We start from the raw sequence: 27,082 nt of genomic DNA on the forward strand, positions 1-27,082 counted from the left end.
ATGGATGAAGCAATGGACTCATACCTGGGCCCTTCTCCTCCCAGGGGACACAAGGCCTCCCCTCCACCACCCCCCCACCACAGCCATGAGGTTCCACACCCGTTGGACAGGCAGTTTGAGGAACGCCCCCGCACCCCGGGGACACCCACCTTTTTACGCCCCCCCACCGCGGGGGGGCGGGCCCAGGCGGAGCCGGGCGTAGAGCGCGGGCTGCAGCTGGAGGGGTATGAGTGTGACCCGGCCTCGCCCATCAGCCCTGCCAGGCCCAAGAGCCCCTGGGGTCGCTTTGACCCCTACGACTACCCGGAGGACGCAGACAAATAATACGTGGGCTTTGCTACGCTGCCAAACCAGGTGCACCGCAAATCTGTCGGGCTTTGACTTCACCCTATTGGTAGCAGGGGAGTCGGGTTTGGGCAAGTCCACTCTTGTCAACAGCCTCTTCCTCACAGACCTCTACAAGGACAGGAAGCTGCTCAACGCTGAGGAGCGTATCACTCAGACGGTGGAGATCACCAAGCACACCGTGGACATCGAGGAGAAGGGCATGAAGCTGAAGCTCACCATCGTGGACACGCCCGGGTTTGGGGACGCTGTCAACAACACTGAATGGAAGTCCGTGGCGGATTACATCGATCAGCAGTTTGAGCAGTACTTCAGGGACGAGAGCGGCCTGAACCGCAAGAACATCCAGGACAACCGCGTGCACTGCTGCCTCTACTTCCTCTCTCCCTTCGGCCACGGTCTCAGGCCTCTGGATGTGGAGTTCATGAAGGCTCTGCATGAGAAGGTGAACATCGTGCCTGTGCTGGCCAAGGCAGACACCTACACCCCGGCTGAAATTCAAGATCAGAGAGGAGATCGAGCAGTACGGCATCAAGATCTACCAGTTCCGGCCTTTCTTGACGCATCGCTCGAACAACGTTTGCAACTCAAGATAATCTTGCTGAAATATAATCCTAGGTTTACTAAATTGATGTTACATATCTAGCTGTGTGCAATCGTGTCGAATCAGCCATCACGTAACCGCCCCATCGAGTATGACAACGGGCGGTTAAGGGTTAACATACATGCGCCAACTGATATTTTTCAAACTTTTGCTTTTCAAAAACAAAAAACATGGCCGACAACTCTCGGCTCGAGTTATGTTAATAACTTCGAGTTTTCTGCACATTTACACTTGGTTTGGAGTGTGTGGTCACCATAGATGTGCACGTGAATGTGAATAAGATGACCACAAACAGCAACTCTGCTGCCATCCTTAAAGATGTTGTGGCCTATGTTGATGTGTGGTCCAGAAGCAAAACGGAGAATTACTCCAAGTCCATCATCCAGCAGCTGTGCGATATGGGAGCTGAGGTGACAGAAAGATTAAATAAGCGAGTCACCCATGTGGTCTTTCAACACGGCCATCCAGCCACATGGGATAAAGCCCAGAAGACTGGTGTGAGGCTTGTATCTGTTCTCTGGGTGGCCAGATGTAAAGATGACGGTGAACATGTGGATGAAGAGCTGTGTAAATGACCCATATATTTTATAACATGTATAACAAGATTAAGATAAGGACTTTTCATTATGGTACTTTGTATACCACATATTATTTGAATATCAAAATGTTATTATAGCCTACCGCCTTTATTTTGAAGAACACAACTTTATATTGAAGAACACAAGTATATTCTCCCTGTGTTACTGCGCATGCGCGAGAGAGTTAGAAAGGAGTAAGAACGGAGAAGAAGGCAAGGTGGTTAAGAAAGACGGTTAAATTGGTATACGGATTTGTGAAGAATTATCGTCTCATTATCGTTTTATAGCAACTAGCTGGAAGGCGAAGAGGTATGTTTGTATTGACTGTCAATTTAATTTCATTGTTGTGTATGATTTGAATGTATTGATTCAATGCTGTGGAAAACGCTCTGGAATTAGCAAAGTATACTGAATGCTAGCGGATGGATGCTGATTGTAGCTGTGTGTTGTTCTACTTTCAGCTCTTACGGTGTGTCTATGGTGCTTTTGGTGCGTGTAAATAAAAGGTTAAACTGCATCATTGACCATCAGTTATTAATAAGGAGTCACCGTCTATACTAAGTCCGGCTGGAATGCTACAGTAAGAGCTGAAAGTAGAACAACACACAGCTACAATCAGCATCCATCCGTATTTTGAATCGGACAGAAACGGCTTGAGCGGATTGAACGACGTGAGCAGAACTGAGTGGGATTGTGGATTCAGTCCTTTTCCTGCTTCACCAGGGACAAGAACACGACTGTGAAAGGAAACAACATTATTGGAATTCACGATGAGGAAGAGTGAGGTGCTCGCAGCGGAGTCTGTGGCATGCTGGAATAAAGCCCTGTGCCACTTGAAGGACATCTGGGAAGAGATCGGCATCCCAGAAGACCAGAGACTGGAGAGAACCAATGTGGTCAAGAACCATATAAAAAGTTTGCTGGACATGATGATTTCTGAGGAGGAGTCCCTAAGGAAGAGACTCCTGATAAGCATGGACAAATGCAGGAAAGATCTGGACACACTCTGTCTGGAACTGCACACACCCCATGTTGAGGAGGAGCGGGGGAACAGCATGCTCCAGCAGGAGAAGGACATCCGGACTCGGGTGGAGGTTCTGTTGAAGGAGAAGGACCAGAGGATGCAGCGGCTCAAAGCCCTGGTCGAGCAGGACCAGGACCTGTGTGACATCCTCTGCGCCCAGCCCTTCTCCATCGCCCCCAAGGACGTCCCCTCTGTGGAGCAGCTGGACAGCTTCCGCAAGCACATCGCCAGCCAGAACGCAGAGAAGAGCCAGAGGCACGCTGAGTTCGTGGGCCTCAAGAGGAAGATGGTCCTGTGCATGGATGAGCTGGAGCAGCTTTGAGAAGGACATCGTGTGTGAGGATGAGGAGGCTTTCTGCCTGTCCAGAGAGAACGTTGCATCTCTGAAGGTTCTCCTCTGCCAGCTGGAGGAACGTACGGTGGAGAACGAGGCTGTGTGTGAGGCCCACCGTGAGAGGGTCCAGAAGCTGTGGGACCGGCTGCAGGTCCCGGAGGAGGAGAGAGGGGCCTTCTCTGATCACATGGTCCAGTCCAAGAAGAAGAACCTGGAGGCGTTACAAGAGGAGATCAGGCGTCTGGAGGAGCTCAAACTGCTGAACATCCGTCACGTCACCGAGGCCGTCCGCTCAGAGGCAGCTGTGTCATGGGAGAGGTGCTTCCTCAGCACTGACCAGCGGCAGGCCTTCGCTCCCTACTTTAGCCAGGAGTCCACTGAGGAGCTGCTGGGTCTGCACCAGGGTGAGATCCTGAGGCTGAACCAGCACTTTGAAGAGCACAAGGAGCTGTTTGAGGGGGTCCACCACTGGGAGGACAGCTGGAGGCTCTTCCTGGATCTAGAGAGAAAAGCCACAGACCCCACCGGGTTCACCAACAGAGGAGGGGCCCTCCTCAAAGAGGAGAGACAGAGGTCAGAGTTGCACAAAAGCCTGCCCAAGCTTGAGAAGAAGCTGAAAGCCCAGATAGACGTGTGGGAGCAGGAGCAGGGGCGGGACTTCCTGGTCAACGGACAGCAGTTCCTGCAGTTTGTGGAGGAGCAGTGGGAGACGCACCGCGTAGAGAAGGAGCAGGAGAAACTGGAGAGACAATTGAAGAAAAGCAAGCAGACAGAAATGGATATGCTCTATGGAACGTCCGTCAGAACACCAACTCAAAGGAGGTTCCTTGGCACTGTGACCCCCAGTAAAACACGAAAGCTCAATGCCACCTCCAGCATCTCTAGCGCCAACTCTAACAGTACCGTCCGCTCAGCTTTTGGTGGAACTATCTGCCATTCACCTGTGTCCCGCCCCCCACTGTCTGCAAACAAGGTTATGGTGGTGCTATTTCTCGGTCGGGGCGCAAAAAATGCGCCCCCTGATCTGCAGCCTGCTCTAACTTATAGGACACAAGAAGAAGCCATGACAAGACTTGTTGAAGAGAAAAGGAAGTTGTCCGAGAAATTGAGTGCATCAAGGAAGAAAAGACAGACAGAAACACAGAAAGAGAACATCTGTGACTACATAAAACAACCTGAGAAGTTAGTGGGCCAGAGGGTGCAACACAACTGCTGCGAAGAAAATGATTCAGCAATATATATTATGTAAACAGTGTAGTGATGGTCTTTCTGGCTTGAGTGGGTACTACCAGACGGACGAAGACTCTGACAGTAACGGTAGCAGCACCTCTTACAAAGAGAGTCCTGTGAGATTACATGTTGATGCAGTGAGAGCAATACTACTGAGTTCCTTGAAGGAAACATGTTTTCACGTCAAGAGAGCGCCCATAACTAGCAAATCCTTGTTCTCTGGATTTAAAGATGCTGTATTCAACCGTGTCTTGTAGATCAGTTCAGAAGACAGTCTTTTGCTGCAAGAGATTCTCGGTCGAGCATTGTCTGTGCGTGTAAGCTTGCATTTGCACTCAAATCGTTTGATTTTGTCCAATTCGGAGTCTTGCTCAGTAAACTCATTTTCAACATTTTCGTCAGACCAATCTTCGGCGAGATCAGCTATCTGAGATTGTGGTTGAAGCGAGTCTTCTTCTTCGCTATCGGAATCCGAGGAGGACAGAGGATCTGTCTCCGAAGAGCCTCCGTTCATGTAGTCAGCAATGAACGAGGTCATCAATTCTCCATTGTCGATCCTTGTACCGGCAGCAGACATTCTGTTGATCTCATCGGCGAGCATTTGCGATTCCATCTCTCAGTCACACACAGTAAGCAGAATACAGTAAACAGACCAAAATGTGGCTTTTTATCCCTCCCCCTTGCCCAGCTATTGGCTACGTCGATTGAGCTCCCAGCCATTCACACCGAATGAAATCACACATTGTTCTTAGCTGCGCTTACGTTCCCGCCCCCAAGCTTCGAAAACTCATCTCATAAAACAAGCTTATTTTGAAGACTTATTACACGTATTTAATTAAATGAAAACTGCTCGAAAAAATAACAAGTGGGTACTTCACAACTTCAAGTTGCGTCTTATTACAAAAAAACTAAATCAGATTTTTTTTGCTCTGAAAAACTTTTAACGCAGATTTGAAGCCTTTGCACTTTGCGCCCGTTTTGCAAATCCATGACGTCACGTCACATATGTTGTGTCTGTGTGTATGCATTTATCATTACAGTCCATAAAGCATCTAGTGGGACTTCGGTGGAGTTCCTTCCCATCCCATATTACTATGCTGATAAAAATATAATTGCTTATACAAGGACAATTTCAGGTCAGAGGGGTGGACACTTCTATAGTGTAGGTTTTCCATAGACTCTCAGTGTACTGTACTTGTACTGTAAGAAGTAGGCTAGTGAAATAATTTCAATCCACAGTATTATTCTACAGCAAATCTACCAGTCAATGAATTTATCATTATTTTTTGATTCCGCACAACATTACCGTTCATTACAAAAGCATTTACCTTTTCTATAATCTATTATATCTCTAACAAAGCTAGCTAACAAGCTAACACTTGTTTGGCTAGCTGGTACACACAAACACACACTAAAATGGTGCATGAAACATACAGTACAGTATGTTGCAGCAGGGCCGGTTCTAGCAATGGGCTGTCTGCTGCGTCTCCTGACATGAGTCGTGCCCACCCTATCAAAAATTATGAGAAAAAAATCTTAATGAGAATTATTATTATCTTTATTTTTTTTTACAAATACTTTCTCCCAATATTAATTTTTTCAGGGGGGGGCGAGAACCAATGCCCAACATTGGGGGACCCTATTTATAGTCTTCACCAATTAGAAAAATATCACAGAAAATACCGGTACCGTTTCTAACTTCTGATTGGGTGGGCAGACTAGCCCGCCTCCTCCAACATCTCCCACTGCCCACCCCCTCTTCTTTCTGTCATAAACACAGCGCTCTGAAGCAGACAACCCGTAGACTGGTTGGCGACTTTGTCGCTATATCTGGCGACTTTCCAGACCCCCATGGCGACTTAATTAGTCAAAAGCGACCAGCGACAAATCTAGCTACTTTTTCTGGTCATTTGGGGAATTACTGTAAAGCAGACAACCCGTAGACTGGTTGGCGACTTTGTCGCTATATCTGGCGACTTTCCAGACCCCCATGGCGACTTAATTAGTCAAAAGCGACCAGCGACAAATCTAGCTACTTTTTCTGGTCATTTGGGGAATTACTGTAAAGCAGACAACCCGTAGACTGGTTGGCGTCTTTGTCGCTATATCTGGCGACTTTCCAGACCCCCATGGCGACTTAATTAGTCAAAAGCGACCAGCGACAAATCTAGCTACTTTTTCTGGTCATTTGGGGAATTACTGTAAAGCAGACAACCCGTAGACTGGTTGGCGACTTTGTCGCTATATCTGGCGACTTTCCAGACCCCCATGGCGACTTAATTAGTCAAAAGCGACCAGCGACAAATCTAGCTACTTTTTCTGGTCATTTGGGGAATTACTGTAAAGCAGTCATGTCAAAGTCAAATATACAGGGGGCCAAAATTTAAAAAATGGTACAAGTGGAGGGCCGGGCTGGTTCAATGTTTATTAAAACTCGCAATTATTGCACATATTGAACCAATACCAATAACACAGCCTATATTGCACTTAACATTAATCATTAAATTAGCCTAAGTAAAACATAAATAAAATCAGTTGCAATATGTTCTCAAGGCTCTTTCAGTAATAAATTGAAAACGTTTTTTTTTTGCCTTCTTTTTTTTAACAGGTAAACAGCAAAATCTAAATTTCTTTCAAAGCTAAATGGCAAGAAAAATGCAAAAATGAAACAGCATGCATTAAAAACAAATCAGTGTGCTGCTCTGATCCTCACCAATGACTATCTTTTATAATAAAATTAGAAAAGTTAGGGCAAGGATAGAACCGGTCCTAACACTGACTGTAGGAGCCAAAATGATTATTTTTACGTTTGTATTGTCTCATATACTTTTTGAAGTTTGAGTCAACCCCATCTAGTGGCCGGAGTGGGATTTAAATAGGCAGGTGATTCACCTGGACTCGGGTGTGGCCGGAGCAGGAAGACACAGGTCTGTGACCTCACTTCCTTTTTTACCAATATGCTATAGAGAATGCTCCTATTTTGTTTGACACTTATCTTTGATTATCTTTGCAATCCTTATTTGTATTTATACTCTGAACATTTAAGTTTTGTATTCATTTATTAGTTGCAATAGATATTGCTTTATTTTTGGAAAACAACTTCTGTGGACTCTTTATTTTTGAGGAGAAGGAGAGTCAGACACTTTTGCTCCGCCACCATAGTGGCTATCCATAGGAAAACAACTGATTTTCACAGTGCCTTCTTAAGTTATATTCTTTCATAACAGACACGCTTTCTCCACACACAAGACACATAGGCTTTGCTTTGACTTATTTTCTTACTTTTTGCCTGCCACCTGATTGAAACCCCCTGTTTTCTGTTTTCAGCGTCTACCTGTCACTGACTGTGCTGCTGCTGCTGCTCATGACGAGTACTGAAGTGAAGAGAAGACGCGGGGTCGCGCTCGCTCGCGGGCACTCGGTACGCGCCAATGCACTCGCAGTGCATCTTGGGACTTGTAGTATTGTGGTGCTAAGGGCACAGAATACTGCGGGCCGGTTTTAATAGTAATTAAATATCATCACGCGGGCAAGAGAGAACTCATTCATGGGCCTGATCTGGCTTTGACACATGTGCTGTAAAGCATCTAACATGTCCTGTGTTCCACAAGTCATGTTAAAACCGAGCTCAAGAGAGACGAGTAGGCCTCCAGTAAGGTGACCAGATTTCTCAGATGCAATCTGGGGACATTTCCAACTTTTTAGGAAAAATGTATAAATTTTATCATGATGAAATACAGAAACGGGGACAATTGCTGTTTCATTTATTTTGACCTTATTTTGACCAATGTATACACATTCAAGCAAGAATACTCAAGTGTAACAACTGGAATGTGCCTCTCAACATTAGTGTCAGTGAACTGTAAGTGGTATTAAAAGTAATTCTTAGAACTGTTCAGGTTGACGAGCCAACCATCAACCAAGAATGAGCATTTCGGGGGAACGACGAGAGCAGTAGCTCCATCAATCGTGGGAATTATGTCGAACTTTTACATTTGATGGCAGAAAAGGATGAGAAATTAGCCGCACATTTGCCTATACGCATGTTACATATGCTTAAGATAATGTTGGCTATTTGCGTGCCGGTTCAAATGCTGTAAATCCTGTGTTGTTGATGCAGGTGAATTTATATTGTCATTGAGCTGTTTTGCGTGCTGCTGTAAATCCTGTTGAGATGCAGATGAATGTAGGCAATGCCATACAGGCTGTTGCGCTACGCTATGTGTAGTTATGAGATAACAATACATGACATTTTTGACCAGCTATTTGATAGTATAGTATATATGGGCTATGTGATTGACTTTATAGTATAGTATATTAGCCTACATTACATTACAGTCATTTAGCCGACGCTTTTATTCAAAGCGACTTACAATAATTGCATTTAACGTAGGAGTGTACTGCTTTTTTAAGGCAAAATGAAGAATAGCAAACTACAAATACAGTATAGCAATAGCATAGAGAAGAATAGCGAACTAACAATACAATAGGTGCTTAACAGGGAGGATTCTGGTAGTAGGCCTACTTCTTGAAGAAGTGAGTTTTGAGCCTGCGTTAAAAGATATAAGGGCTATTGATTGTCTTTATAGAATGCGCTATGCCATTTGAAGTCTGGCTGCTGCGTTAATCGCATGATTTTTTTTTAATAGCTCACTGCCTACCCAGCCAATGACCTCACTGCACGTTACTGCTACAGAGAGGTTAGTCTACAGAGAGGTTAGCCTACAGAGAGGTTAGCCTACAGAGAGGTTAGCCTACAGAGAGGTTAGTCTACAGAGAGGTTAGCCTACAGAGAGGTTAGTCTACAGAGAGGTTAGCCTACAGAGAGGTTAGCCTACAGAGAGGTTAGCCTACAGCGAGGTTAGCCTACAGAGAGGTTAGCCTACAGAGAGGTTAGCCTACAGAGAGGTTAGCCTACAGAGAGGTTACCCTACAGAGAGGTTAGCCTACAGAGAGGTTAGCCTACAGCGAGGTTAGCCTACAGAGAGGTTAGTCTACAGCGAGGTTAGCCTACAGAGAGGTTAGCCTACAGAGAGGTTAGCCTACAGAGAGGTTACCCTACAAAGAGGTTAGCCTACAGAGAGGTTACCCTACAGAGAGATTAGCCTACAGCGAGGTTAGCCTACAGCGAGGTTAGCCTACAGAGAGGTTACCCTACAGAGAGGTTAGCCTACAGAGAGGTTAGCCTACAGAGAGGTTAGCCTACAGCGAGGTTAGCCTACAGAGAGGTTAGTCTACAGAGAGGTTAGCCTACAGAGAGGTTAGCCTACAGAGAGGTTAGCCTACAGAGAGGTTACCCTAGAGGTTAGCCTACAGCGAGGTTAGCGTACAGCGAGGATTGCTGTCTCCTCCTCTCTCCCTCAACAAACGCAGCAGACAGACCCCAATGTGACGCTCTGAGCCTGCTCAGCCTTTTTAAATTAATTTAGCCTTTCAGAATTGCATATTATGCAAATTAGTTGATTATGTCATCTAGCTACTTCTAGCTACTTTTGGGAGAGCCACTTCCATGGAGTACTTCCATTACATTGGAGTTGGCAACACTGCTGGTGACTTTCCAAACCCCCGTTGCGACTTAACTAGTCAAAAGCGACCAGCGACAAATGTAGCTACTTTTTCTGGTCATTTGGGGAATTACTGTAAAGTATCTAACATAATGTCGCGTAGAAAAGACGCCACCTTTCATAAGATAGTACCAGGTAACAGTAACAGATACCAGTGTCTACCACAGGCATATGTGGAGGTATAACTCAAGAAAGTTATCTTTTTTTGCCGGTGGCATCCTGAAAGGAAAAACTTAAAAACATATCAGTATACATACAGTACATACTGATACATACATGCATACATACCCAAGAACGTGTCGTTGTAAGGCGATCAACTTCTCCAGAATTGAGTTAATTGAGTCGTCAAGCAAGTTCGTTTAATCTCAACGAGACGTCCTTGATATAACTTCTTAAGATAAAATGATCCAATCAAATATTAGGCACCACTACTGAACTGTTCTTTAAGAGAATATTTATTCAAGCACATCAGCAAGCAATAATAGTTCATTTCCATGGAAAAGCGGAATGGCCTTTGCGGCATTTGCAGCGTCCTACGGATTTCGTCATGTCACAAGCAGCCCGAAATATCCTCAAAGTAATGGGGAAGCAGAACGGGCTGTCAAGACAGTAAAAGGTCTTCTGAAGAAGGCAGCCGACCCATACCGCGCTCTGCTGGCGTACAGAGCCACCCCGTTGCATAACGGATACAGTCCAGCTCAACTTCTGATGGGGAGGAGACTCCGCACGACGGTGCCTGGGTCATTTTTTTTATACGGTGCCTTTTGGACTTCATAACTTGTGAAAAATAAATGATTGATTTACCTATATGTTAATGTTCTATTATATAAAGGACATATCTAACTTGCTGAAAAACATAGTGGTCGAGCTCAGGCACCTAAATTGTATTATATTTAGATATATTAACAACATGTGTCACATGGAATATGTCCACCCTGTTATGGACATAGACATAATTGTTTCATTGTGTTTTCAGTGCGTGATTGCTATTAAAATACCTTTTTTATAGGAATTGTATGTCCCTCACTCTAATCACATATTCTTTTTTACAATGAAATTATTTTTAACAGCATATATTGAGAAAAACAAGTGCACATTATGAGAAAGGGACATATTATTCTACTTTCTTTCTTAATTAAAGTGAATTATGATAAGAATTACTCAAAGTGTTTAACATGTGTAATCAACCCATTCCATATCTTTATGTAACTATAAATATACACTTGCTATTTGGTAATTTAATTAAACTATGAGATAAAAATACCAACATAACAGGGTGGACAGAGGTCTAACAGGGTGGACACAGTAGCATAACAGGGTGGACAAAACAAACAAATTCCAAAACCCCAATGTGATTTAACGAATTGTATTAATTCTAACATGAATAAAATTGGTTTATAATGGACCAAGGAAGAACTGGAAGAACACAAAAAGGGAAATAACTGTGTTTGTGTGTGTGTGTGTGTGTATGAGTGTATTTCATATATCACAATGAGATACAGTCTGTACATTTTGGGGGATCCCACCAACAAGCAACACTGCACACTGGTGTACTGTACACCACTGTTCGATCTGCTGTCATCAAGGCCATGCGTACCTAAGCAAACAGACACAGACAGATATGGACACAGAATGCAGTCGGCAGCCGATACACCTTTAGGAAATGCATCAAACATTGACGTGTTACGTGTGTTGTCCAACTCTCAGTCACCTTAGTGTGTGTGAGTGTTATGAGAATAGGAGCTCGAGACTGTCCTGGGAGGAGGAAGCGTCTCGGTTGCCTAGCAACCAGACTCTCAACAGCAGCAGGCGCTTTCCTAAAGCTGAACTTCTCAAGCAAACAAACAAACAAACTAACTCCACACTTCGTGGACAAGGGAACTATTTTCTCAAATGTTATAGCTGACATACAAGACAATAGTTTAACAAAGAATAAGCAACATTTCTATTCTACATTTTCATCTCGCCCTCACGGAGGCACCTGGAGCCTCTCCTGGAGATGGTGAAGACCAAGTTCCCTAAGGTGGAAAGGCTTCACTTCTTCAGTGATGGCCCAGCAACACAGTACAAACAGAAGGGCAACTTCTACCTCCTGTCCACTTTGCCATTCAGGCATGGTTTTAAAGACCTGTCTTGGAACTTCTTTGAGGCCAGCCATGGCAAAGGAGCTCCAGATGGCATCGGAGGGACACGATCTCAGATAGCTGATCTCGCCGAAGATTGGACTGACGAAAATGTTGAAAATGAGTTTACCGAGCAAGACTCCGAATTGGACAAAATCAAACGATTTGAGTGCAAATGCAAGCTTACACGCACAGACAATGCTCGACCGAGAATCTCTTGCAGCAAAAGACTGTCTTCTGAACTGATCTACGAGACGCGGTTGAATACAGCATCTTTAAATCCAGAGAACATTTATCAGTATGTTGCAGCAGGGCCGGTTCTAGCAATGGGCTGTCTGCTGCGTCTCCTGACATGAGTCGTGCCCACCCTATCAAAAATTATGAGAAAAAAATCTTAATGAGAATTATTATTATCTTTATTTTTTTTACAAATACTTTCTCCCAATATTAATTTTTTCGGGGGGGCCGAGAACCAATGCCCAACATTGGGGGACCCTATTTATAGTCTTCACCAATTAGAAAAATATCACAGAAAATACCGGTACCGTTTCTAACTTCTGATTGGGTGGGCAGACTAGCCCGCCTCCTCCAACATCTCCCACTGCCCACCCCCTCTTCTTTCTGTCATAAACACAGCGCTCTGAAGCAGACAACCCATAGACTGGTTGGCGACTTTGTCGCTATATCTGGCGACTTTCCAGACCCCCATGGCGACTTAATTAGTCAAAAGCGACCAGCGACAAATCAAGCTACTTTTTCTGGTCATTTGGGGAATTACTGTAAAGCAGACAACCCGTAGACTGGTTGGCGACTTTGTCGCTATATCTGGCGACTTTCCAGACCCCCATGGCAACTTAATTAGTAAAAAGCGACCAGCGACAAATCTAGCTACTTTTTCTGGTCATTTGGGGAATTACTGTAAAGCAGTCATGTCAAAGTCAAATACACAGGGGGCCAAAAAAAAAAATGTTTATTAAAACTCGCAATTATTGCACATATTGAACCAATACCAATAACACAGCCTATATTGCACTTAACATTAATCATTAAATTAGCCTAAGTAAAACATAAATAAAATCAGTTGCAATTTTTTTTTCTCAAGGCTCTTTCAGTAATAAATTGAAAACGTTTTTTTTTTGCCTTCTTTTTTTTAACAGGTAAACAGCAAAATCAAAATTTCTTTCAAAGCTCAATGGCAAGATAAATGCAAAAATGAAACAGCATGCATTAAAAACAAATCAGTGTGCTGCTCTGATCCTCACCAATGACTGTCTTTTATAATACAATTAGAAAAGTTAGTGCAAACTTGCTGACATACTCGGCGTTTCATTAGAGCAAAAGGCAGGGCTCGACATTGCGACTGTTTTGGTCGCATTTGCGAGTGAATATATTTCTGTGCGACTTGGAAATACATTCAATAGCACCAGTGGACTAAAAGACTGAACTACTCTCATGCGCAGTGTACATACAACTCTTCTACCTTCTGTAGCCTTTGTTCTGTGTTCATATTCTTGTATTTGTCTTTCTGTGCGTCTGTGTGTTTCGTTGATGTTTCACAGTGCCTTCTTAAGTTATATTCTTTCATAACAGACACGCTGTCTCCACACACAAGACACACAGGCTTTCCATTGACTTCTTTTCTTACTTTTTGCCTCCCACCTGTCTTGAAAGCCCCTGTCTGTTTTCAGCGTCTACCTTTCACTGTGCTGCTGCTGCTCATGACGACTACTGAAGTGAAGAGAAGACGCGGGGTCGCGCTCGCCCGCGGGCACTCGGTACGCGCCAATGCACTCGCAGTGCATCTTGGGACTTGTAGTATTATGGTGCTAAGGGCACATAATACTGCGGGCCGGTTTTAATAGTAATTAAATATCATCCCGCGGGCAAGAGAGAACTCATTCACAGGCCTGATCTGGCTTTGACACATGTGCTGTAAAGCATCTAACATGTCCTGTGTTCCACAATTCATGTTAAAACCGAGCTCAAGAGAGACGAGTAGGCTTACAGTCTCCCCAGAGAGAGCCTTGGTACAGAGAGGTTAGCCTACAGAGAGGTTAGCCTACAGAGAGGTTAGCCTACAGAGAGGTTAGTCTACAGAGAGATTAGCCTACAGAGAGGTTAGTCTACAGAGAGGTTAGCCTACAGAGAGGTTAGCATAGAGAGAGATTAGCCTACAGAGAGGTTCGCCTACAGAGAGGTTAGCCTACAGAGAGATTAGCCTACAGAGAGGTTAGCCTACAGAGAGGTTAGCCTACAGAGAGGTTAGTCTACAGAGAGATTAGCCTACAGCGAGGTTAGCCTACAGCAGGGTTAGCCTACAGAGAGGTTAGCCTACAGAGAGGTCCCCGACCTCTGGAGGAAGGAATTTGAGCTGGTTGTTGGCCAGCCTCAGGTGCCGTAGAGACCTCAGTCTGCCGATCTCAGGACAGATGACCTGCAGAGCGTTGTCACTCAGGTCCAATGACTGGAGCTTGGCCAGGTTTCCTACAGCTTCAGGAATGATGGCTATGTTATTGGAGTGTAGATACAGCTCAATCAAGTTTGGGAGCTTCTGTGCAAGATTGTCAGGCAGAGTTGTGAGTGAGTTCATCTCCATGTAGAGCCTTTCCAAGAACTGCAGACCCTCATCCTTCAAGAGTTCTACAGGGAAGTTGTTGAAGTTCCTGTAGTTAAGGAACAGGTTCTTGTGGCGTTCCTGTTTGGCCATACATATCGTCTCATGGAGTTCTGAGGCCATTTCTATGGAGAAGCCCCTTACCAAGGGGGGTTTCTCTGTCACTCTGCCTTCTATACCATTGTTGCCCCCTGTAGGTGCTGAGGTGATGACAGGTGCGTGTGTGTCCATGTCTTTGATGAAGTCGTGGGTCATTCTCTCCAGCTCCTCCACTTCCCTCATGGAGAGAGGCACCCCCCCGCCGGGGATACGGAACGGACCAGAGGGTGAGGGCTTTGATGACGGGGGAGATTTCATTAGCTGGCTGAAAGAAGAGGGTGGTGATGTCATCGCCTTGGGCTGAGGAGGGGCCACAGGAGTAGGAGGGGCCACAGGAGCAGGAGGGGGTGGGTTCACATTCTCCGGTCTGCCAATGGGAGAAGAGCCCTTTGTGTGATTGAAGGCTGGGGGAGCCACTGTGGTGGTTGGAGGGGCGAGGGGAGGAAACTGGTCCCACTTGGACTGACGGGGGGGAGACCGCCCTTAGGGGCCACGGCCGGGCCCTTAGCGGGCTGCTGCGCGACAAGGGCCGGAGCGGATGCTGCAGGGTTGTGGTTGACCTGTCGGTTTGTGGCTCTGGCTTTGAGCTCCTCTGCCCAGGGGGGGGGGGAGGGCTTGTCTCCCATCTCTGGGGGTGGGAGGAAGGAGAGGGCGGGCTTTGGAGCGGTGGGGGGAGGGCCAGGGGGCTTGGGGGCAGGTGCTGCCGAGTGCTGATTGGGTAACTGAATGAACGACGATCATGGACGGTTGGAAGGTTTGAACATGAACATGCGGCTCGCGAGCCACGGGAAGGGCGGCAGGAGACTCGGCTCTCCATGTCTATGCTTCGCGGTAGCTGTGTTTGCCCTCTCCTCAGCCTTGAGGGGCTGGCGGTATATGCCATAGAGGGCCCTCATGGCGAGCTCCTCCAGGGGGACCACGCGCTCTGCCTCTGAGCCTATGGACTTGACCTTGACAGGTAGAGGCACAGTGACCTCGCCTAGGGCCAGGGAGAGCCTGTCGGTTTGTGGCTCTGGCTTTGAGTTCCTCTGCCCAGGGGGGGGGGGGCTTGTCTCCCATCTCTGGGGGTGGGAGGAAGGAGAGGGCGGGCTTTCTGCCTGTCCAGAGAGAACATTGCATCTCTGAAGGTTCTCCTCTGCCAGCTGGAGGAACGTACGGTGGAGAACGAGGCTGTGTGTGAGGCCCACCGTGAGAGGGTCCAGAAGCTGTGGGACCGGCTGCAGGTCCCGGAGGAGGAGAGAGGGGCCTTCTCTGATCACATGGTCCAGTCCAAGAAGAAGAACCTGGAGGCGTTACAAGAGGAGATCAGGCGTCTGGAGGAGCTCAAACTGCTGAACATCCGTCACGTCACCGAGGCCATCCGCTCAGAGGCAGCTGTGTCATGGGAGAGGTGCTTCCTCAGCACTGAACAGCGGCAGGCCTTCGCTCCCTACTTTAGCCAGGAGTCCACTGAGGAGCTGCTGGGTCTGCACCAGGGTGAGATCCTGAGGCTGAACCAGCACTTTGAAGAGCACAAGGAGCTGTTTGAGGGGGTCCACCACTGGGAGGACAGCTGGAGGCTCTTCCTGGATCTAGAGAGAAAAGCCACAGACCCCACCAGGTTCACCAACAGAGGAGGGGCCCTCCTCAAAGAGGAGAGACAGAGGTCAGAGTTGCACAAAAGCCTGCCCAAGCTTGAGAAGAAGCTGAAAGCCCAGATAGACGTGTGGGAGCAGGAGCAGGGGCGGGACTTCACGGACAGCAGTTCCTGCAGTTTGTGGAGGAGCAGTGGGAGACGCACCGCGTAGAGAAGGAGCAGGAGAAACTGGAGAGACAATTGAAGAAAAGCAAGCAGACAGAAATGGATACTGGATGTGACACAGCCCAATGAAAAGGGCTACCTGTAGGCGAAATCATTTTTCAGTTTTTTACATGTGCTTAAACTACAGATTGTAAGCTTTCAAATGATGCATCATACATTGAAATCGGAAACAAATTGAAGACGACATGAGTATTTGAAAGTTGCTACACCGGAAATCACTAAGCACAGAAAATCCCCATCAAAGATAATGAATCCCCATCAAACAACAAGAAACGAAGTCATTGTGTTATAGATTACACTTATTTAATGAACGTAAAACTGTTCGGAAAAATAACGAGTGGGTACTTCACATCTTCGAGTTGAATGTTAGCTAAAAAAACGAAAATTTGAAGAAAAAAAAAAAAGACTTTAAAGACGAATTTGACGTCTTTCTCATTTCCGAGAGGTGTCCAGAAACACCAGGAGCAGTCACATATGCTCTATGGAACGTCCGTCAGAACACCAACTAAAAGGAGGTTCCTTGGCACTGTGACCCCCAGTGCCTTGTGATCCTGCCAAACAGAGAGCATTGTCAACCCAGATCCCACACCTCTCAAAATGCAGTTTAACAGAAGCCAGTAAAGCTTTAGATCAGCAGGAAAGTCCAAATGTCCTACCTCATCACAATGAAAATGATGTGAATTACTATCAGACAACTGGACTGTAAACGGCAGAAACAACACAGACCCCCAGTAATCAGTGGATGTGATGTGTAATTTTTAATTCCTTATGGCCGTTTAGAGCTTCTGTGTTTCGCCCTCTGTTTTTACTGTCCTTCCGAGTAGGTAAACATGTTTTGTTGTTCTGCTTTTAGCTTTTTTAGTATCCGTATTTCACATAACGTTAAAGGCCTAATGTTATTGGTGTCAGCATTGGGGTCCGTTCAGTTTCATTCAGTTTAGGCAGTTCACTGAGGTAAATGTTCCTTTTTCATTCTTAAATGTTCCTCATTGAAAAGGATGGGGGACAGTTGGAATTGGAGTTGCAGTTTACTTCCTGAATTGATTAATTTTAATTGAGTTGACCCCAACCCTGATTGGTGTGAACCTCATGAAGAAAGGATGCTGCAGCACTAGATGTAAAAACAATGTTGCACTGATATATTTAACCCTTGTGTGGTGTTCGGGTCAATCTGACCCGTTTTCAATTTTTACTTAAAGAGAAATGGTACAAGAATACATTTTATCAATCTGAAACTCCATGGCCTTGGCTCATTTTATATGAAAAACAAAAAACAAAAATCTTTTTTTTTTTTTACACATCCTACAATACCCCAACACATTTATGTCCTTCATAAGGTGTTCGGGTCATTTTGACCCGGATACACAGAGACACAGAAACATACACACACTCACACTGACACTCACTCACTCACTCACACACCTCTGCTCTGTCTTTCCCGTGCCGAGAAGCCGTCTGCTCTCGCACTCTTTACCCTTTGAAATGCAACATTGTATAATAATAATAAAGAATAATATTGTACTGGACTCCTCACACCTGCACAAGAAGCCGTCTGCTCTGGCTTTCCCGCGCCGAGAAGCTGTCTGCTCTCGCACTTTTTACCCTTTGAAGTGCAATGTTGTAAAAAAATGTATAATAATATTGTACTGCACCTGCACATCATGGGAGGGATAAAAGAGAGAAATAGCTCTCCATCCCAGTGTATAGGTCATTTCAACTACAATCCTCCACCAGCAACATGAAGAAAAGATACAGTGTTCAGAGGGCCGTGGAGATAATATTAGAAGAGAGTGAGCAACATAGTGAAGTTGAAGGGGGGGAGGATGTTTCAGATGAGGATAATGTAGAAATTAATTCAGAGTAATCTGATTCTGAAAGTGAATTTGGAGATGAGTTTCACTCTGAGCATGCAGCAGAAGGATCCCCACAGCCATCCACTGGAAGAGCCCCACAGCCAGCCACTGGAAGAGCCCCACAGCCAGCCACTGCAGGAGCCCCACAGCCAGCCACTGCAGGAGCCCCACAGCCAGCCACTGGAAGAGCCCCGCAGCCAGCCACTGGAAGAGCCCCGCAGCCAGCCACTGGAAGAGCCCCACAGCCAGCCACTGGAAGAGCCCCACAGCCAGCCACTGGAAGAGCCCCACTGCCAGCCACTGGAAGAGCCCCACAGCCAGCCACTGGAAGAGCCCCGCAGCCAGCCACTGGAAGAGCCCCGCAGCCAGCCACTGCAGGAGCCCCACAGCCAGCCACTGCAGGAGCCCCACAGCCAGCCACTGCAGGAGCCCACACATATTTGTCCAAGAATGGCCAAATTGAATGGTCTTCATCCCCAATGAGAGAGCCCCCCCGCTCAGCTGCTAACATTATAAGGATGGTACCAGGGCCCACACGATTGGCAGTGACTCATGTTGATGATATCAAGTCATCCTTTGAGCTGCTGATTACTGATTCAATTCAGAAAATAATTATTGATATGACCAACCTTGAGGGGAGACGTGTTTTCGGGGAGGAGTGGAAAGAAATGGACAACACACACTTACAGGCCTATTTTGGGATCCTCATCCTAGCAGGTGTCTATAGGTCAAGAGGGGAGTCGACTGAAAGTCTGTGGGATGTGGAGACAGGGAGAGCAGTTTTTAGAGCCACAATGTCTCTGAAGAGCTTCAATATCTACTCGAGGGTCATCAGGTTTGATGACCGGGAATCAAGACCTGTTAGACGGCGTAGGGACAAGTTGGCTGCAATCCGCATGGTGTGGGACAAGTGGGTGGACCGGCTTCCACTTCTTTACAACCCTGGGCCCAATCTAACTGTGGATGAACGGCTTGTGGGGTTTAGAGGTCGTTGCCCCTTCAGGCAGTATATGCCCTCCAAACCAGCAAGGTACGGAATAAAAATCTGGGTTGCCTGTGATGCCGTTTCATCGTATGCATGGAACATGCAAATTTATACAGGGAAGCCAGAGGGAGGAGCCCCTGAGAGAAACCAGGGGACACGGGTGGTGTTGGATATGTCACAGGGCCTCAGTGGTCATAACATCACCTGTGATAATTTCTTTACATCCTACAGCCTGGGACAGGAACTTCTCAAACGAAAGGTGACAATGGTTGGAACAGTCCGAAAAAACAAGACGGAGCTCCCACCCCAGTTCCTAAATGTGAAGAACAGGCCAGTCCATTCCTCCAACTTTGTGTTTACAGCCAACACTACCCTGGTGTCTTACATACCAAAAAAGGGCAAGAATGTGATGCTCATGAGCACTCTACATAGGGATGGAAGAATCAGTGGCCGGGAGGACCGTAAGCCAGAGGTCATACTTGACTACAACGCCACCAAAGGTGGAGTAGACAACCTGGACAAGCTGCTGGCCTGCCACAGCTGCCAAAGAAGAACTCTACGGTGGCCTCTCGTGATCTTCTTCAACATCCTGGATGTTTCAGCCTACAATGCATTTTCAATCTGGATGGCAGTCAACCCAGACTGGAACCAAAGGAAGCTCCAAAGACGACGTCTTTTCCTTGAGGAGCTAGGTATGGCACTGGTGACACCGCATATCCAAAGGAGACAACATATGCCCAGGACCCCAACTTCTCTAGCCATAGTGAGGAGGATTACAGATGCTCCACCTGCACAACCCAGACAACCACAATCTCCAGTGCCTGAGGTAAGTGTCCTGTTGCGGTTGTTTGTGTGTGTGTGTGTGTGTGTGTGTGTGTGTCTGTGTTGATTCACTTGCTTAGTCAAATGTATTGATCGCTTTGGTAAATGTAAGTCGCTTTGAAATAAGGCGTCTGCTAAATGCCAACATTTTTTATGTAAATGTAAATATGTGTGTGTGTGTGTGTGTGTGTGTGTGTGTGTGTGTGTGTGTGTGTGTGTGTGTGTGTGTGTGCGTGTGTGCGTGTGTGTGTGAGTGATTTAGAGTATTAGGAGACGTGGTGGAAAAAAAATCCTGAACTAAGTCTTTTCATTATTCTAGACTGCAGCCCATGGCAAAAAGAGGAAGCGCTGCGAGGTGTGTGGACCCTCAAAGGACACAAAGACAGGGACCACATGCAGCAACTGCAAAAAGTACATTTGTGGTACACATACTGTCAAATGCTGTACTTCATGTGTTGTGTAGACAGACATGCCCATGCACACACAATTGTAACCAGTGTTATTTCAGTGACTAAAATAGTGTACATTCCACATGTTTTGTGTGTCAGCATTTGTAGCATTATTCTTGTTCATCACCTGTATTTTTTACAGCTTTGATTATAATGCTTTGAAAATCAATTGAGAATATAAGTTCAAAATAATAAACATCAATAAAAACATTGTTTCATTTACATTTTTCCTAGATAAGTATGATTTATGACAACCAAGTCTTTATTATAGTGGATTTTGTTTAGTGGAAGTTAGGAGCATCATGTGCGTAAAAACGCCTCTACTCATCATGCTGCCGTTCGGCCCCACCTATTCCCAGGGGTCTGACACTTTGAGGGTTATAATTAGGCACCCTCTGCTCCAGCCCCTCCAAAGGGCAGCCCCCTAGGTCCACCAGAACAAAATATACACCTTTGAATGTGAACACAGTACCTATTGTGCATTAATGGGTACAGTACCTGTTTGTGCCCACAGGAGGCGCTCTTTAATATTATGGGCTATTTTGGGGCTATCTTGCACCCTGAGCATACTCCCTTGTACGGGTCACCATTGGGACCAGGAGCACCGTGTCAGGAAAAGTGCTTTCAAAACCCCAATGATGTCCCGGGTCAACTTGACCCGAAGAGTACGAAAGGGTCCAAAAAGTGAACACCACACAAGGGTTAAAAGATCTATGTGTTTTATGATATCGAATTGTGAAAAAGAGAGCGAGAGAGAGAAAGAGAGAAGGAAAAGACAGTGTTATGGTTTATTCTTTTTATATGGTTTCAGATGAAATGATATGAGGCTGAAATGTACAATTACAGAGATGTTTTTCATTATTGGAAAAAGCTATACACGTCTCTAATAACGTCATGTTTTATTTACCTGCTATGTTATATGATATCACCTTGTGTTTTTGTACCGTCACAAAATGTATGTGCCATTCTTTTTCTACCCCCCAAAAAAGAAGTTTTATTTTCAATACTGCTTCTGTAATTCGCTGTCTCAGATATTAAAACAAGAGGAGAAAATAACTAAGTAAAAGCAGTGAGGCCTTAAAGACTGAAGTAATGTTACTACTCTGACTGACCATCCCCTCTACTCTGCAGTCAGCCCCGACACCCAGCCCGTCTCTGTTGTCTCTGACTCAATGACTACTACATTCCAAAGAATTGGATCAAATAAATGTTTGAATAAGAAAAAAATAAGAAAAAAAATCTACCAGTTCCCCGACTGTGACTCAGACTCAGATGAGGACTTCAAACAGCAGGACCAGGAGCTGGAGGACAGCATTCCCTTCGCGGTGATCGGCAGCAACACGGTGGTGGAGGCCAAGGGGAAGAGGGTGCGAGGCCGCCTGTACCCCTGGGGTATCGTAGAAGTGGAGAACTCGGCGCACTGTGACTTTGTGAAGCTGCGGAACATGCTGGTGCGTTCTCACATGCACGACCTGAAGGACGTGACGCGGGAGACCCACTACGAGAACTACAGGGCCCACTGCATCCAGAGCATGACCCGCATGGTGGTCAAGGAGCGCAACCGCAAGTCTGCGGAGTCCTCCTCCATCTCTGGGTCTGTGGAGGTGAACGCCACTTCGCTCCACTTCGAGCCTCCAACATTATTATTATTATTATTAACTTATTCCGCAAGCTGCTGTCAGAAATGTCTGCTGAGCACCACGATCTGCTTTTGCATAACGACGTCAGGTGGCTGTCCAAAGGCAAGGCACTGGAGCGTTTCTGTGATCTCAGAGAGGAGATTACAACTTTCCTCCGCAGCAGCAGCAAGCAAACGAAGGCAGAAACACACTTGAATCGCATACTGGACGACAACTTCATGGCTGATGTCTGCTTTCTGAGCGACATTCAAACACCCAGTTGAAACTAATCTAATTTAATCTTTAAAAAAACGAGCTATTTATGAAGACATGATTGTATCCATGTATTTATCCAAATATCAAGTTCCATGTTTGTGAATTGTGCATCCACGATTTCAAACAGATATTTGAAGTTGGATGAAGGTTTGAAGCAAATTAAATGCTTCATGAGAGAAATGGGAGGCAAACTAAATCATAGGACGCATCATTGGGTACCTATATCGACTATGCCTAATTTCTTTCTTGCATTCTTTTGTGATTTATGTCAGTAGACTAATGGATGCTAATATGCAGCAATCTCTTTTCAACGATTTATTGCTTAATATCAAACTATAGATGGATTGCTAACCGACTGGCGCTGGCAACAATGTTGCAGTAATATGGAATGTTTTCCGGCATGAGAGTTAAAATGCATTATTGCGTCACAATATGCGTCCAGATGTAATTATCACAAGTTTGCGTCACAATATGTAGTTATCATCAAACATCAAGTATGCCAATCATTAGCGGTTAGAACTTCACCGTGAATTTTTGGATGTAGTGATATAGATATGTTATGAACAATTTCTAAAATGTACAATCATTTTGGAGTTTTTGTCAAGAGGTAAGATGTCCTTTTGTTCTTCAAAAATGTTTCAAATTATAATTATATCAATTATATCAAATCCAGGTGATCATCATAAGAAGTTAAAAACTGAAGAGAAAAAATAAATAAATACAGATTCTCTGTTTCTGGATTCAGGATTGTGGTGACATGAGTCTGCCTACTACGAGACCTAGCAGCCCTGGGTGCCCCACTCGGTCTCCTGAGCGTCTTAGCAGCTCTGGGTGCCCCACTCATCTGTGCTTGGAAGAGCCTATCTTCGATGAGTCAAGGTTCACAAAAATCATTGTGCACTCCATGCCTGAGATTGCCCAGCCAGCAGTGCCTGTCAGAGGGGTTAACTTCAGGCCTAAGCCCCTGCTCATCAGAAGAGCCATGAAAAATGCCCCCAAGGTCAACCCTGCCCCCCCGAAGGACCGGGAGAGGCTGCTGCCTGACATCAACCTGACCAGTGCCACTGCCATGCCTGAGATTGCCCAGCCAGCAGCGCCTGTCAGAGGGGTTAACTTCAGGCCTAAGCCCCTGCTCATCAGAAGAGCCATGGAAAATGCCCCCAAGGTCAACCCTGCCCACCCCGAAGGACCGGGAGAGGCTGCTGCCTGACATCAACCTGACCAGTGCCACTGCCAATGATTGGGATCATAGCAGAAATGCGGCCCAGACGTGACCCCCGATTGGCCCAGCCATAAAAGCAGAGAAAAACGTATTTCGCAAGTGTTCAGAAATTCATGCAGAAATGTCTACAATAGTAGCCTACAGAACGTGAATATAACACTCTAAACAAACTAAGCGGGGAGCTTAAAACAACAATGGACAACGTGATGGCTACAATTAATTTTCTTCGCTCCACTTCGAACCTCCAACATTATTATTATTATTAACTTATTCCGCAAGCTGCTGTCAGAAATGTCTGCTGAGATGTCAGCCATGCAGCCAGGACAGAGTGAAGCAGGGGGGGGGGGGGGATGGTTACGCCAATGATTCAACCTACTGTTAATTAAGTTTTATTGTTGTTTCATTCGTATGTTTTTTCTTCTTCTTACATTCCTTGACATTCCTTGGCAGCACAAATACAAATATGGCAAGATAGACAAGATAAATAAAGTTCTGGGAGTTTGTTTAGTGATGATAGAAGTCAAAGGTGGAAGTTAAAAGTAAAGTAATTTTATTTTATATATTTGTGATTGATTTTTGCACTCTGAATTAAAAGCACATCATCAGCACAAAAACATTATAAAAAAAATAAAAATAAAAACGTCTGCTGAGCACCACGATCTGCTTTTGCATAACGACGTCAGGTGGCTGTCCAAAGGCAAGGCACTGGAGCGTTTCTGTGATCTCAGAGAGGAGATTACAACTTTCCGCAGCAGCAGCAGCAAGCAAACGAAGGCAGAAACACACTTGAATCGCATACTGGACGACAACTTCATGGCTGATGTCTGCTTTCTGAGCGACATTCAAACACCTGAATGACCTAAATGTGGGGCTACAAGGCAGAGACAAAACTGTGATTGATCTTGTGGAACAGGCGCGTTCCAAGTCAAACTGGACCTTTTCGCGGCCGACTTCTGCACAGGCAGAATGCTGCATTTTCCTGACGCTCCACAAAAGCGTCTCATCCCCGGCACAAATCACAGATGTGATGACTGTTTTCATTGTGAGGTTGAAAGAGAACTTTGCTGGTCGACTGGATGGACTTACTCTGCCTTCAGAGGTGATGGGCTTTGCCAGAGACCCGTTCACTGCTGCAATAGAAGGGGACTTATCAACGGCCCCATATCTCTCCATCTAACCAGTGGAACAGGGCAGCCATTCTGTGCCACGGAGAGAGGACCGCGAGGGGTCAGCTAACGCTAACTTAGCTTCGCAGGGGCGCCTTCTTGTGTCTGTGGACGTGCACGTCACTGCTCCTTAGCCGTGGAGAAGGACAGTCTTCGCTGCCTCAGTGACGAAGCACAGCAGAAGTCGCAGTTTATTTACCTGTCGGCGGACCGTTCACCTCTCTCTCTCTCTCTCCCCCTCACGTGGGTCGGTTACGTTGCCGTAGCAACTGGTGAGTCGTGACGCCCTGTGTGTATCTATCCAGGGTAACTGTCATCGTTATGGTCGGATCAACACACACACACACTTGTAGAACCCCAACTCTTTTTATGTGTATAATGTGAACGAGTCACGGTGTTGTATTTTTGGTGCTTTACCAAGAAGTTTTGTTTCTACTCAGCTGTTGTAGTATATTTTTGTACCATATTTTGTATGTGATTTGTATTTATTTGTATTCCTGTAGCTGCTGGGTCTGCACGAGGGTGAGATCCTGAGGCTGAACCAGCACTTTGAAGAGCACAAGGAGCTGTTTGAGGGGGTCCACCACTGGGAGGACAGCTGGAGGCTCTTCCTGGATCTAGAGAGAAAAGCCACAGACCCCACCAGGTTCACCAACAGAGGAGGGGCCCTCCTCAAAGAGGAGAGACAGAGGTCAGAGTTGCACAAAAGCCTGCCCAAGCTTGAGAAGAAGCTGAAAGCCCAGATAGACGTGTGGGAGCAGGAGCAGGGGGGCGGGACTTCCTGGTCAACGGACAGCAGTTCCTGCAGTTTGTGGAGGAGCAGTGGGAGACGCACCGCGTAGAGAAGGAGCAGGAGAAACTGGAGAGACAATTGAAGAAAAGCAAGCAGACAGAAATGGATATGCTCTATGGAACGTCCGTCAGAACACCAACTAAAAGGAGGTTCCTTGGCACTGTGACCCCCAGTGCCTTGTGATCCTGCCAAACAGAGAGCATTGTCAACACAGATCCCACACCTCTCAAAATGCAGTTTAACAGAAGCCAGTAAAGCTTTAGATCAGCAGGAAAGTCCAAATGTCCTACCTCATCACAATGAAAATGATGTGAATTACTATCAGACAACTGGACTGTAAACGGCAGAAACAACACGGACCCCCAGTAATCAGTGGATGTGATGTGTAATTGTTAATTCCTTATGGCCGTTTAGAGCTTCTGTGTTTCGCCCTCTGTTTTTACTGTCCTTCCGAGTAGGTAAACATGTTTTGTTGTTCTGCTTTTAGCTTTTTTAGTATCCGTATTTCACATAACGTTAAAGGCCTAATGTTATTGGTGTCAGCATTGGGGTCCGTTCAGTTTCATTCAGTTTAGGCAGTTCACTGAGGTTCCGGTTCTTAAATGTTCCTCATTGAAAAGGATGGGGGACATTTGGAATTGGAGTTGCAGTTTACTTCTTGAATTGATTAATTTTAATTGAGTTGACCCCAACCCTGATTGGTGTGAACCTCATGAAGAAAGGATGCTGCAGCACTAGATGTAAAAACAATGTTGCACTGATATATTTAAAAGATCTATGTGTTTTATGATATCGAATTGTGAAAAAGAGAGAGAGAGAGAGAGAAAGAGAGAAGGAAAAGACAGTGTTATGGTTTATTCTCTTTGGGTCATTGACGGATAAGACTTTTGAATGGGCCAATTTTAAAATACTAACAATAACAATATATTTGGCCATTATTCAAACATTTGGAATGTAGTGTACACATGCATTTATGCAAAAACCCCAAATTAAGAGATTTTAGTGTTTTTAAAGTTGAATTAATAGGACACGCCCTTAAAAAAAGTCATTTGGGGCGACCGTAATTTATCTAAAAATTCATATATTTCCTTAACATTACTAATATTTTAACAAGTATCAGTAATTAAATAAACTGTTTAAGAAAGACAGGCTTGTGTGCCCTTTCATTTTTTGTAAACCATGACTTCACAAGTTTATTCTATAATGGCAGTGTCTCCCTCGTAATGCAGTTACAATACCCATTTTTGTTCTAAAACCCATAAAACTGATTTAAAATGTGTACAGATAATATCCACTTAAGCATAGTATACAATTGATTAATATTTGAGCCAAAACTGATGGATATTCTATTTTGAATTTAGTACAGTAATTGCCAATAGTTGGTTACCCCACATGACAGATGGTCGCCCCAAATGATGAGAAAACCGCAGGTAGTTAAAAGTCTATTTAACATGTACACAATACAGTTCAGACTAAAGAAAACGGAACAAAGTTTTTATTACAATCTTTTCAAGTGGTCAAGTCAAAAATATTCTTAAATTCATTCAAATATCACAGAACTAAAAAAATGTAAAACGTAAA

General features: G+C 45.4%; 1 protein-coding gene and 1 pseudogene across 2 annotated transcripts; both read left to right on the forward strand.

Annotated features, from left to right (window-relative positions):
• On the forward strand, positions 1–25,550 carry LOC308171299 (annotated as a pseudogene). Its single transcript has 4 exons — positions 1–890; positions 21,673–22,029; positions 23,066–23,485; positions 25,212–25,550. The product of its transcript is annotated as an uncharacterized misc_RNA (transcript).
• LOC308170880 (protein regulator of cytokinesis 1-like) lies at positions 2,298–5,919 on the forward strand (the record flags this gene model as incomplete). Its single annotated transcript, XM_080545734.1, is given in 3 exon segments — positions 2,298–2,866; positions 2,868–3,858; positions 5,896–5,919. Coding segments are annotated over 3 exon segments (1,584 nt in total).
• Positions 25,551–27,082: the final 1,532 nt, after the last annotated feature.

Source organism: Nansenia antarctica (genome assembly GCF_963989245.1).
Source record: "Nansenia antarctica genome assembly, chromosome: 15".
Classification (NCBI taxonomy): domain Eukaryota; kingdom Metazoa; phylum Chordata; class Actinopteri; order Argentiniformes; family Microstomatidae; genus Nansenia; species Nansenia antarctica.